The sequence below is a fragment of the Coloeus monedula genome (assembly GCF_965178545.1).
Source record: "Coloeus monedula genome assembly, chromosome: 1".
In the NCBI taxonomy this organism is placed as follows: Eukaryota; Metazoa; Chordata; class Aves; order Passeriformes; family Corvidae; genus Coloeus; species Coloeus monedula.
This window is the reverse complement of record NC_138781.1, coordinates 18721882-18734876: the sequence shown is the minus strand read 5'-3', so window position 1 is coordinate 18734876 and position 12995 is coordinate 18721882. Positions and strand designations below refer to the sequence as shown.

The following is a 12995-nucleotide window of genomic DNA, read 5'->3' as shown; positions in this document are numbered from 1 at the left end:
TTGACTCATATAAAAATGTGGTTAGCATTTAAATGCTTTTTTAATGTAGAGTATTATAAATTAACTGTCACATTTAACTTCTTTAACTTCTATCACTTACAGAATGTTAAATCTTTAAAAGGAAATAATCACTGCACCTAAAAGCATCCTGTGCTAGGTTTCCTTTATTTAGAATTTTGGTTTGAGATTGTTCATTCAAAGAAAATCCCTTGTTTCATGTTTACTGTAAACCTCAGTCTGAAATTAACATTTAAATGCCAGCACTAGCAACAGAAGAAGTACTTGAAAACCACCAATTTTATCCATTGCTGCTAGCTAAGTGGAATTTACCAAAGTCTCCAAAAGTGATAATACAATTAAAAACAAGAAAATGAATGCAATAGTTGGCAGAATTATTTCCCCCTTTTTTGCAGTCTAAAGAACTACAAAATTTGTAAATCTGTTAGCATAAAAGAAAATAGCACAACATATGAAGAGGCATGGTGTCCAGGAGATGCACTGACATGACCTCCAATGCTGCTACCTGTACTTGCATGACATGTAAATATACAGAGCAATGCAAATTCCTGATCACCAAGTGACTACATGTAAAATGTTGAAATGTCTAAATTATTCAGTACATTGCATTTGGATAGGTGTTAAATACAGATTTTAGCAGTATATTAAAGAAGAGGAAGAGCAAAAAGAAAACTTTACTCTTTCTCGATATAATTTAAGAGTAAGCATGTAAAGATACATTCACTTTATTAATGTGGGTTTTGTAGACATGTTATATCCTTCATAACAGAACACGGATAGAAAGAATTTGTTGGATCTAAGGCAGACTGCTATTTAAAATGCACTGCGTGCAAGGGTCAACATGTAAGAGTCGCATTTTATTTTGTGTAAAGTGACCATTTCACTGCTGTCTTCCCAGAAATGAAGCCAATACCCACGGTTAGAAGGTATTTCAATGAATGCTGTTAATGATTTAAAACCACATAAACAAAAGGCAGACAAGCATCAATGTATTTTAAATGGATAATGGAGAGATAGATCATTCTACCTATTGAATATCACTAAGCTACTGCAATTTTTCTGTTTTCAGTTGCATCTGTTTAGCTGCAGCATGTATCCTTTTGCACATAGGTAAAGATCACAGCTTTCTCAACAAAGACCCCAATCTGAAAATGGAGTAAAAAATACTGTGAGAAGTTTGCTTTCTGGAAGGAAGTGAGTTTTCCTGCTCTACAGCTCCAGGTCCCAATATCAGTTTATGTTTTCTAATATAGTATGCTTTTCATATGAAGTCTATGCTTTTTCTGTTATTTTTGGAAGATTCTTCTGATGATTATATATAACTGGTCATGTGGCTTTGTAAATTAAAGACTTTTTCTTGTTCAATGCTTTGTTTTATTCGCTAAAATTACAATATGATTTTTCACATTTTAAGGAAAAAAGATGACATTTAAACCAAGAGTTCAAAAATCTTAGTTTTACTGTTGCAACTGATTATTTTTGTAGTAAAAATTTGTGGCTCCATCTTTATTTTTGTTTATGAAACTGAAGTGCTATTCACTCATATATGCTTATGTTTTCTTGAGGAATGCCTTAAACTTTTAAAAACGATTTGCAGTTGGAGAGTGTAATTTTCTTTCACTTACACATTCACTCCATTTGTGAAAGTATCTAAGAAAAATTGAAACACAGGATCTTCTTCTAAGTTCTAGTCTAACTTGTTTAGCTCCTAGATTTTGTAGGTTCCTTTAAGCAAATTGGATTTTCTCCTTGCATTTAGATCAACAATAAAATTATTCATTCTTACTCTCTGAATCATATTCCTTTCTAATTATTTTAATCTCTTATATATCACTATAAAAAGGACAGCCTTCCTTTCTTAAAAAAAGAAAATTTGCCTTCTGTGTCATGTCAATGCTTATTAAATAGTACAATCATAAGAACATATATGCTACAAGATTTTATGTTCTGATTCCATAGCTGTTATAGGCTTAGTGTTTGCAGTATTTATTTAGTGGTAATGCATTTCTTTTCCTATTTTGCATTTCAAAGGTTTTCTCTAAATGATTGTTTTACAGAACTATCAAGAGGTTATCTAAATTTTTCTGTCAAATATTATACAATACCATATAGTGGTAGTCATGGAGTTTCTTCCAGTCCATGTACATTCTTTCTATAGAAAGAATTAAATAGAAATCTATAAGAAGACAACAAATGTTTCATTAAATAATTGAATGTATTAGGCTTGTCTGGATTTTAACCAAAGCAAAATTTCAGGCTGTTCAATACTGAGCTGGTGTGTTACATGGTGTGAGATTAGAATATTTTTATTTGAAAACTATACAGTAGGTGATGTGGCCTCGACAACAGCCACAAGTAGGTTTTTCACGAATATACTCTTGTTGCTATGGTGCAGCTTTAATCAAGTTGTTGCAAAGTAATTAGTTTTTTCTTTGGTGATGCTTCTTTATGAAACTAAAGATTGAGCTTTAAAATAGCTAACATTAAAAAAAAACGGCTTGGGAATTGATTGTACTAGTTGCTTTTCAAAGAAGAAATTGCAGGAAGACCTCAATGAATTAAAAAAAAAGTGCTGAGAAAAATTTACAATTGTTTGTTACAAGTTTTACTAAATGTACAAATTCATCCAACAAAATATATTTAATATATTTTCATTTAAAAAGGATATTTATTTTAATTTACCTGTCAGGGAAATAAAGGATAGATTTGCTGCTGTACCATGACTTTTTTTTTCTTTTTTTCTTTTTTTTTTTTCTTTTTTTTTTTCTTTTTCTTTTTTTTTTTGTTAGGGTTAGCAGAATCATTGAGAATGCTTTTTAAATTAGATGTAATTTTCTTGACAAGAATGAAGAAGGGCTGTGACACTATCTATCAGCTTCAAATAATTTGCATTTTTTTTAAACACCAAGATATATTAATTGCTTTATTTTCTTACAAAGTAATTGCTTGCACCTGCAATTTTCAGGCTATTTTTATGAGCTTTTAAAGTAATAAAAATAGTGTTTTAAGTATGTTTAAAACAAATAGTTGTATGTTCAAATTTGTGTTCTTCACTGTTGATAGGACATTTGGTGCAGGGTGGGGTTTTTTTTGAGAGCAGTCTTTGATTTTACACGACTGAAACATACTGCATTCCAGTTCTCTCCCCCTCCATTTTTTTCACATATCTTAAAAATTTCTAAACTCTTATAGCTATTTGGAGCATATATTTACAGAGAAATGCTTAGAATGTGCCCCAAATGGCTGCAATAATCTCATGTTTGGTTGGGCCTTGCATGTAGGAAGCTACCTCCATTCCTTTTTGCCTGCCTACCATTCTTCCTCTACCGAAATAATTTAACTTAAAACTTTCAAGGAGAGAAAAGAGCTTGACCTAAGATATCCTGCATACAAACTGCAGGCTCGGGTGTCTGCAGGGGGTAGAGTTGTGCCCATCCCACCTCTCCCTTCCGTGTAGCAGTTTGTTAACTAATAAAACATCTGCACTTGTGTACAGGACTATAACAATGTATAAAATATAATCTGCATATGCGTAGGTCTAGATAGTGCTGTGTCCAGGAATGTACATAATTCAGTAGTGATTTGTACAGATACCAGCTAACCTGCCCTTGCAAAATCATTGCAAAAAATACAGCCCACACACAAATCCTGCTTCTCTGCCTTTTAGCATGATAATGAAGATCAATCAGTGATATCTTCCTTGCCCAACACAAAATAAAATAAATAAACAAACAAATAAATAAATGCGAGGCCTGGGGCAAGTGAGTGACCAGAATTTTGCAAGGCTGCTTTTAATTTCTCTATGCTCCTAACAATCATCACAATTAGTTCCTTCTGCTACAGGCTACCTGCTTACAATGGAGAATTGAATAGGCTGAGATTTTCCTCTCTGCTGACCACCTCAGCTCGCTCCCCTCAGGTTTTTTTTTCTTTTGCCCCCCCCCCCCTTTTAATTAAAAGAGACAACAGAATTACAGAATTGTTTTACTAAAAAAGAAACCCCAAGTGCTCAACTTCTAGAAAGACATGTCCACCTCTGAGTAAAAGTAGAGAACAGCTGTATTGAAGATGTTTGTTTTTGTGTGTCTGCGGCCTCCCTGGTTTCTCTATTTGCCAGATCTCCCGTTCAGCATCACTTTCGCTGCCGTGGCAGGAATAGCCAGGCAGCGCTGCATCCACCATGCAGCCATGAGTTTTGAGGGAAGAGGAAAGAGCGGGATTAATAATGCATTAGCTTTGCAGCCCCATCGTAGGAAAAATAAACAAAATAGTAAAAGTTGCGGTGAGGGCAGGCAAGTGGCGTAATAGCGAGAACGCATTAGTCCTGCAGGCACACCGAGGGGATATAAACAGGATAATAAAAGTTGGGAGCGGGAATGCATTAGTCCTGCAGTCACATCAGGGGGAAAATAAACAAGATAGTAAAAATGATTGGGGGGGGGTGGGGAGGGGGCGGGCATGGGGCGCGTCCTCCGGCCTTCCTGAAGGGGGCCCGCGCGGAGTGGCAGCGCGGGTGGGAGCGGGGCGCATGTCCGCCGCCTCCCCGCCCCCGCGGCTGAGGGGCGGGCGGGGGGCAGCGCGCAGCGCGTGCGGCGCTCGCGGGGGCGGGGAGGGCCGGGCGGGACGCGGCGCCGCGCGGGCTGTCCCGCGGCCCCGGCGCGCGGGGGGGGCCCCGCCATGTCCCGCGCGGGGGACGGGCCGTGGCCGCGCGCCGAGGTGGGTGCGCGCGCGGGGGCCGCCAGGTGCGCGCGGGCGCGGCGAGGGGCGGGCACGCGCCGCCGGAGGGGCGCCGCGCGCGCTCCCGCGCACGCTCTCTCGGAGGGGGCGGCGGTGGGGGGGTGGAGGGGGCGCGCGCTCGGGCCGCCGCGGCGGCGCTCACGTTCCGCGGGCGGCGCGCGAACCCTCGCGAGGAGGCCCCGGGCCGAGGCCTGCCCGCCCCGCGGGCGCGCGCGCAGTGCGCCTGCGCGCCGGCGCCGCCGCCGTGCCCGCCCGCGGAGCCGCGTCCGCCTCAGGAGCCGCCGCCGCCGCGGCCCGACCGACACAGCCTGGCCGGTTGGTCGGGCGGGGGCGAGACGAGGCGCTCAGCCGGCGGTCATGGGCCCCGAAGCGCTGCCGCGGCGGCGGTGGCGGCGTCTGCGGCTGTGTGACTGAGGGGAGACCCCGCCAGGGGAGGGGGCAGGCGGAGGGCGAGGCGCGTGTGGCGTGCGCGGTGTTGACGACGGTGTTTTTAACCCTTAGATGGTCTCCAGCGAGCCGCTGCTGCTGCCGGTGTCACTGGAGGGCGAGTTCTCCAGTAGCATGAAGGAGATGATCGGCGGCTGCTGCGTGTGCTCCGACGAGCGGGGCTGGGCCGAGAACCCGCTCGTCTACTGCGACGGGCACGGCTGCAATGTCGCAGTGCATCAAGGTGAGCGGGCAGGCGAGGGCAGCGCACCCGCTCCGGCCTCCAGTCTCGCCACTTCCTTCTTGGTGCTCCCTGTCTTCTTCCCTAGGGCCTGCTTCCTTCCCCCCCCCTCCCACCCCCCGGCCGTTTTTCTCGCCTTCTTTCCCTCCCCCTCCCAGCTCCTTGTTTTTACCCATGAAGCCTGTTTCCCTGTTTCTAAGGCCACGTGCTTTCTGGTTTGACTTGCTCTGTCATCTTCTGCCCTACCAGTCTGTCTGTCTTTTCCCTCACATGAGGCTTACTATATTATGTTCTCCTACGTCATGGTTGTGAGAAAGGAAGAACTCACCTTTCCAATTGTTTTCCCTTTCCTCTTCTCCTGTATGTTTTCTGTGTCTGTGCTTCCCAGTCTGCTTTTGCACCCTGTTAACAACCTCAGGTGCAACGTACCAAAATCTATCTAAAATTGCTTTCGGTCTTTGCAGAACTTGTTACTATACTCTGTTCTGGTAGTTATTGCTGTATTTCTTCCTTCCTGTACTTGATCCCTGTTGTCCTTTCCTTTCCCAGGTTTGAAAGTTATTTGAGGGGCTGCCAGGAGACAAGAAGGGTTTAGGCTTGGAAGACAGAGGGGCGTAGGAAAGACTTAGCTGTCATGTGATTTCTGTCTCTGCTTGCCTTTCCTTGAATGTCATTTGGCTGATGTTTCCTGGTAGATGAAGAGACTTCCTGTTGTGGTTCTGCAGGGGGAGGGTGCTGTTTGGAATGGCTGATGCTGGATTTGTTTGGCTTAGTTGAGGCTGGTTGGTTGGTTTCCAGCTCAGTTCAGGAGCTGGCATGTTCCCTCTGTGTGATTGTTTTGTTTCTGTCAGTGGGTTGACCCTTCGTGTGAGGCAGAGGAAGAGACGATTCTGCTGCTTACATTGTAAGAAAGGAAGTCATAACTTTTGCTTTATGGTAGCAGAAATAAGGAATAAGGTGGTAGTTTTTCTGTACCGATTCCGAAGCAGTCATATGAACTCTGTGACTGGCTTTTTGTCTGCTTACAGGTGGTGGAAAAATTGGAGGAGACAGAAAATCCTAAATGCAGTTCATTATTCTTGATGCCTACTGCATGTAAAAATGCTACTAGTGTGTGTCTCATGCTTGGTCTTAAATTGTGCAGAAGATGATATAATATAGTAACTGGTTATTCCAAGTATATGCTCCCTTGTAAGTTGACAAGTAGTAAGGAATAATAGTAATTTAAGGAGATATGCAAAAGAATTTAGTTATTTCTTTTAACATTGGATTGAACACAGAGGGGAGCTGACAGGATCTCTGAAATTAATCTGGTTTTAAATTGGTTATCGGTTGTCTTAAGAGCTGAGTAATGTTAACCAGTAGGCTGACTGCTCTTGTGGTCTTAGGATCATGAAGAACAGTAAGACATGAACACTTCTAGAAGTCATACCTGAAACAGCTATTCATTTTGCATTATCTTGGGCATCTTCCTTTGTATCTAGAGTCTCGCTGATATTTTCGGTGAAAGAATTGGATGATAGCAGCAGTTGGAGCTGAAATAGCAGGAACAAAAGTCAGTTATAGAAAGTTCCTAGTATAGAGGGACGCACTTCAGTAGGTACAAGAAAATGAACTTTTTTTTTTTTAAGTCATATCTGAACCTGAATTGGAATCTGTCAGGAAGTATGCAAAGTACTGCTTGGTCTAAATCAAGAAGCTGTTGTAGAGATCTTAAGCAGAGAAGAACTGCATGTTTTGATTTACTGTACCATTGATGCTTTGCATTTCGGATTTGATACGTCATGTGAACAGAAGTGGTAGAGGAGGCATGTCCACTCTTTTTGTGGCCTTTCTGTAGTAAATGTAGTAGTCCTCATGGTCAAAGCTGATGGTCTGTATTTGCAAACATTAGTATTACCCATAAAGCTTTATTAACTGCTTTGGTTTTGTTATTGTAATTACTTTTAGTTCAGAGGTAACTTCATTTCAATTGTTAAGCCATTGGCAAGTTGTGAAGGACAAGATCTCTTCATGTGTTTAAAGAAGCTTTTGCATAATAGTGGAAGTATAAATGAAAGGAAGCCCTGAAGCTCTGTAAACTATCACGATATATCAGAGCACAAACCTGTGATGGACTCTTCCAGGCTCTAGGTGTACTCAGTTACCCTGGCAGATACAGAAGTACTTCAACTTTGGTCTTTGCCCACCTCGTGTTGCCTTTGGATCTCCTTGCCAGCCCTGTCTCTGAATTGCGTTTTATACTTGTTTCTTACTCTGCATTGTCACTTGCAAACCTAAATGTATGACTGCACATTTAAAATCTTCCCTCTTAATAGCTAAAGAGAAATTCAGAGTCCCCCCAGTCTGTGACTAATATAGATGCAACAAAAACAAGATGTTTTTTTTCTCATGTTAAAGAATTTTATTGTACAGTAGAAAGGGCTTATCAGAATAGTTTGGCCTGCAGGTACTTGAATAAAGTATTTGAAAATCTGACAACAGATCTTAATGTGTCTCCATGTATGTATATAATAGGAAATTATTTCATTGACTTTCCTTCATGGAAATAAAGCTGCATTAACCAGATGTTTTTCTACTACTATTGCATTACTATTTTTCATCTCCAAGCTATCACAAAGTCAATATATTTGTATAGTATAACTACAATTTACTAATTTAATCTCAGCTTTCTTCATAACTTTAAATTAATCGTATTTTTTTTTCTACTTACACACTTAAACCTGACTTTTGTATTTAAGTAACATATGATTGTTGATAATTGAGTCTGACATCATATCTTTAATACTTTGGGATTATCTTTAAGCAAAATGTTTGGCTTTTTGGTTCTTTGTTACTTCCTACGTCCATACAAATATTAGAATATACTCATAGCACTTGTGTTCTTGTATTTTCATTCCCTCAATAGTTCTTCAGGTTGCTTGGTGTGTGCATTTCAAACATGAACAGTATTGCCAAATTGCTAAACTCTTTTATTTTCTGCGGAATTTTGTACCAAACTCCTGGGGTTGCTTTTATATACTATAAGAATATAGATGACTGTCTTGCAGATAAATCTGCATGTCTGAAAATCTCTTTCCTAAGGGTTTATATTGTAGCCTGGCTCAAGTTGCAACTAATCCAAGCCCTGATGCTCAGTTCAGTTTGTATTTACAGCTCTGTGAATTTTCTGGGGTAAAAAAGCAAATTTTGTTCAGTTCACTATGGGTTTTCTGCTTAAGAGCAGTTATTTTACATATAAAAGTAAGAAAACGAGATAGTAAGTGTATGAATACATATCTTATGAAGAACTCAGATTTGTTTTTTACTTTTAGTTTTCTCTTAAGAAAGACCTCATTATAACGAGCATCCGTCATTTATAGTGAAGTGTCTCACCTGTTTTGCAGGTAAATAAATAGCAAAACAGGTCACATATGAAACATTGCTGCTTTGAATGGTTATGTTACTTTTCAAGCTAATGTGGGGTTTTTTCATTTAACAAGTCCTGCATAATTTTTAAAATGCAAGCTTGTTGTACTTAATTGTACTTTCGTGATAAGATTTCGTGTGCAATGTATGGATGTCAACTTGACTTTCTTGATAATTAAAATTATGTGAGATCAACTAATAGTAAGCTTTTAAAGTAACATATTGTTAGTATTGCAGTGCTATTTATGTTTGCTGAAATATTTTGTCTTGTTCAAAACAGCTTGCTATGGAATTGTTCAAGTACCCACTGGACCATGGTTTTGCAGAAAGTGTGAATCTCAGGAAAGAGCAGCCAGAGTGGTATGTGTTTTGTTTATTAAGTAACGCTAGTTATAATCCTTGTGTGGATAATATTTACCCAAGTGTTGCAGTAACAGTAGAAAAGAGCTTTGCTTTCTGTTGTAATTAATCTAAATGCTGTTCAGAAAGACGATTTGTCTTATTATTTTTTTAAAGTGGAAGTACGTAATTGTCTCTGAAGTATTCTGACAGTTTCAGGGTACGGGATTTTTATTTTTTAGGTGGTGGGGTTTTGTTTTAGTTTGGTTGGGGGTGGGTTTTTTTTTTTTTTGGTTGGTTGGTTTTTGTTTGTTTTGGTGTTTTGTTTTTGTATTTTTTTTCTTTTTTTCCATTTTTTTGTCCATGGTGTAGGTTTTGGTTAATTTTGTCAGTTTAACACTTACATAGTTAGGTACAGGAAGTAAATAAAATCTGTGTCCAATTTTCTTTTACAGCAGCTTTAGGTTGCCCCTTAAAAGCTTCAGTCTAGGAACACTCCCAATAAGTAGTGTTGTTAATTTCGAAAACAAGTGCTTACTTGGAATGTGATACTTAGAATTGAAGAAGTATTTTCTTCCTGTTTTTTAAAATTTATTTTGTGGTAGATGTTTGGGATTCAGATAATGCTTTTCTTTTTTTTACCATGGTTACATGAGGTTTTGTTTTGGTCATACTCATATGTTGTTAGAATGAGACTGGGTGATGTCAGGTATTTTTAGAAAAAGACAATCACATTTCTCCCTACTTGGCACTTCTGTCTTCCAGCAAAAGAGGAACTGAGAGAAGTGAGAGTATTTAGAAAGACTAAGCTGTTCCTTTGCCTCCGAAAAAAAATTTCATTGGAAGAGAAGGTGGTGCAGCATCTTAGAGCAGTGTAAACTGTTTCTAACCTTCATATCTGAAAACAAATGAGGAGTCAGAGACCAAATTTTCAGTTACTGTCAGTGGCTATCAGTGTGTTTACAAAACCTGTTTGCTGTACCTGTTTCCCTTTCTGATAGAAAGTGCTGTAGAAATGGTAGCTAAACTAACTGTTGAATGAATTTTTGGCACAGGTCTAAGGAATCTCATTCCTGTACTTTTTCACACTTTTTGCCACTAATGTTTTCATAATGCCCAGGATAATTGAGACTTAGTTCTTCCAAAGCAGACCTGTTGGTGGGAGCAAGAAGGGATTGATTATTGTATGCTCTTCAAGTATTCGTCAGTAGAAAATCAAAACCCTTTCTAAAGAAAAGCTGTTTCTTTTCTTGGGGAGACCATCAGATGTGTAAAGTTTTAAGAGTAACATTTTTTAATGTTGCTGAGTTTGATGTGTGCAGGTTGAGAGCAAAGTTAAAAGTATGGAGGAGAGGGAAAGATGGCTGGTGGCTATAAAAGGATTTTTCAAGAGTATGATAGGGAATCCTCATCGTGGTTTAGAACATAGTTAATCCTGGCATCTCGTGACACAAGGAATGAAAGAGAACTGTCCAGAGTTCTATAATAAAAAATGTCTGACTGCATTATGATAATTTCTTGAATTTTCCTAGAGAATAGCTTTGATAGACTACTTTACTTTGCTGTTTGAAGTGAAGAAGGAATAGTGATAAACTTAACTGAATTCTCTTCCTGGCGTATTCTGTTCTTGTTTCCACAGTGTCTGTTCAGGTCAACAGGTTGATTATTGATTTTGTTTTGGAAAAAAAAAAATCCCATTTGTAATGTAGTGTAGATTTGAGTGGTTCTCAGGTGAAACCAATTGCATGTGAGATATAACACCTGAATTTTTAACAACTACTTGTATGTTAGTGAATGAGAAACATGATGGCTGTATCTGAGGTGTCTTGGAGCAGCTCTTGACATTCAGAAACTAAACTCCAGCCCTGCCCTCAGTATGGAAACTGGAACTTTACAGTAAGCAGTTTACCAGACCCAGAAGTTTTGACATATTTGCTTACAGAAGTGTCATCACTGTATGAGACTGAAGCTTAGTTTTTCTTTTGGCCTTTTTGCCTCTAAACAAAACCAGAATTAAATTAACCAGGTTACATTGACTATGCTTCTGCTTACTTACTTTTAATCTTTAAAAAGACCTCAGTATTGCACTCAAGGCATATTTTTCCATGCTGATGCTGCGTTGTGTGTTTTTGGGGTGTGTGTTTCTTGGTTGGTTTTTTTTTTTTTTAGCTTCAGTTGCTGGGCAAATAAATTCATTCTGATAAGCAACTGCAGTTAATTGCCCACACTAAAGTTAGTCTTGCCTTAACAATGAAAAAAAATGGACTAACTCAGAAGCACATAATGCAAGTTGATGGGTCACCAGAAAAGGTCACTTAACAGCAGACCAGGACAGTTGGCTTCCCATATACTGTCAAGTGTTATACATTGGTGTATACTGTGTTCCCTTTCTTTTGTGTGCTGCTTCTAGGCTGGTACATACTGGGTGGGAGCGAAAGTGGTGGCTGGTTGACTTCTGCGTGTTTGTTGGTGAGCTGAGAGCCACTGTCTTGGCTGTTGAATGGTCAGTTACTAGTTGGAAAGCACTGCTCCGTGCAGTCAAGTTATACTCAATTTTGGTTCCAGCAGGGTCACATTTTCCTGTGTGTATGAAAGAAACTGACTTCATAAACCTGAACTGTTTGCATAATGGGTATATTGAGGTGACTGGTAATTATTTGACTTACTTTATAATCATGCTTATGTACGCACGTTTTAAAATCACTGTGTAAGTTTTTAGCTATTGCTTGAAAAATCTTAGTTTTCTGTAAATCAGCTCATTTATCTTAGCTGATCTGTGGTGAGCTGGGAATGCAAGTCTCTTCAGGATGGGTGGTGACTGCTCCCAGCTTTGTCTGTGTCAGCACCAGCTGTTGCTATCCTGCGTAGTGGGCTCTTTTGGCGTCTTCAGATGTACCTGAACTTCTGAGTCAAAAAGCAGGGCAAATACATATTGATGTAGAAAAAATTAATTTTGAGGTCTGTGTGAGGTTGTATACGTCTGGACTACTACATGAGGGACTTTGGGTCCTGGCTTGAGAAATTGCATGGTGTGTGTATGTTGTCCAAGGACTGATAGTTCTGGTACCCAAAGAGAGACTGGAGAACTAAGCTTAGGATTTGTAGCACAACTGTTGTTCAACAAGACTTTTCCCCCCATAATCCTGTTAAGTGTCAAACATCTTCCTTGATGATCTTAAGAATAATTTAAACATAGTATATAGTGGGGTAAAAATAGACAATGTGTTTGTGGTTTACTACAAGCTATTACTCTTCATACTCCTCGTGAAGGAGATGCAGTAATCTGTGTGATAGAGATACCAGGCAGCAGGGAGGAGTTCACCATTTGTACGGGTAGCTTGGTCAGGCTTTGTGTAGGTCTTACTCCTTGTGAATCCAACTTGATTATTCAGAGAGACCAGGAGACCTCAATACTGATTGTCAGTGTTAAGAATTATAGGAAATTTTACTACCTCAAAGCGCAGCTCACATGGTAAATGTGAGGAGCTCAGATGCTAAATGTGAGGCTGGATTGCTTGCATTGCAGGTGTATCACTGTGCTGTTGATCTGTTTCACTGGAGTATGAATACTGTAAGCCTGTCCTTGCATCAGGAAAAATCACTTTGGACTTGGTACAACTTACTCTAATGTCATAACAGTGGTGTTTTTTTCACTTGGCATTTCTGTGTTAGTTTTCTTTAGTGGGGTGGCTTATGAAGTTAAATGCAGTCATGGTCCACAACTGAGTCAGCGCATTTGTGTGACACTACAGCTTGTCTAATAATCCACCTGGATTTTAGTCCTTTAGTCCTTAGTGCAGTGGGAGCTGTGACTCCCTGTGGAGCT

The 12995-nt window shown here is 39.9% G+C and overlaps 1 protein-coding gene across 4 annotated transcripts in view; it reads left to right on the top strand.

The window, feature by feature from the left end:
• Positions 1–5041: 5041 nt before the first annotated feature.
• The window catches only part of MLLT10 (MLLT10 histone lysine methyltransferase DOT1L cofactor), a 128674-nt gene continuing 120720 nt past the window's right edge, over positions 5042–12995 (top strand). For 3 of the 4 annotated variants that reach the window (XM_082287738.1, XM_082287737.1, XM_082287740.1), the window contains exons 1-2: positions 5042–5425; positions 9111–9190. In XM_082287738.1, coding sequence (XP_082143864.1) covers positions 5257–5425; positions 9111–9190 — 249 coding nt within the window. In that variant the 5' untranslated portion in view covers positions 5042–5256. Of the gene's footprint in view, positions 5426–9110; positions 9191–12995 lie in introns of those variants that run through there. The other variant, XM_082287739.1, reaches the window with a different exon arrangement.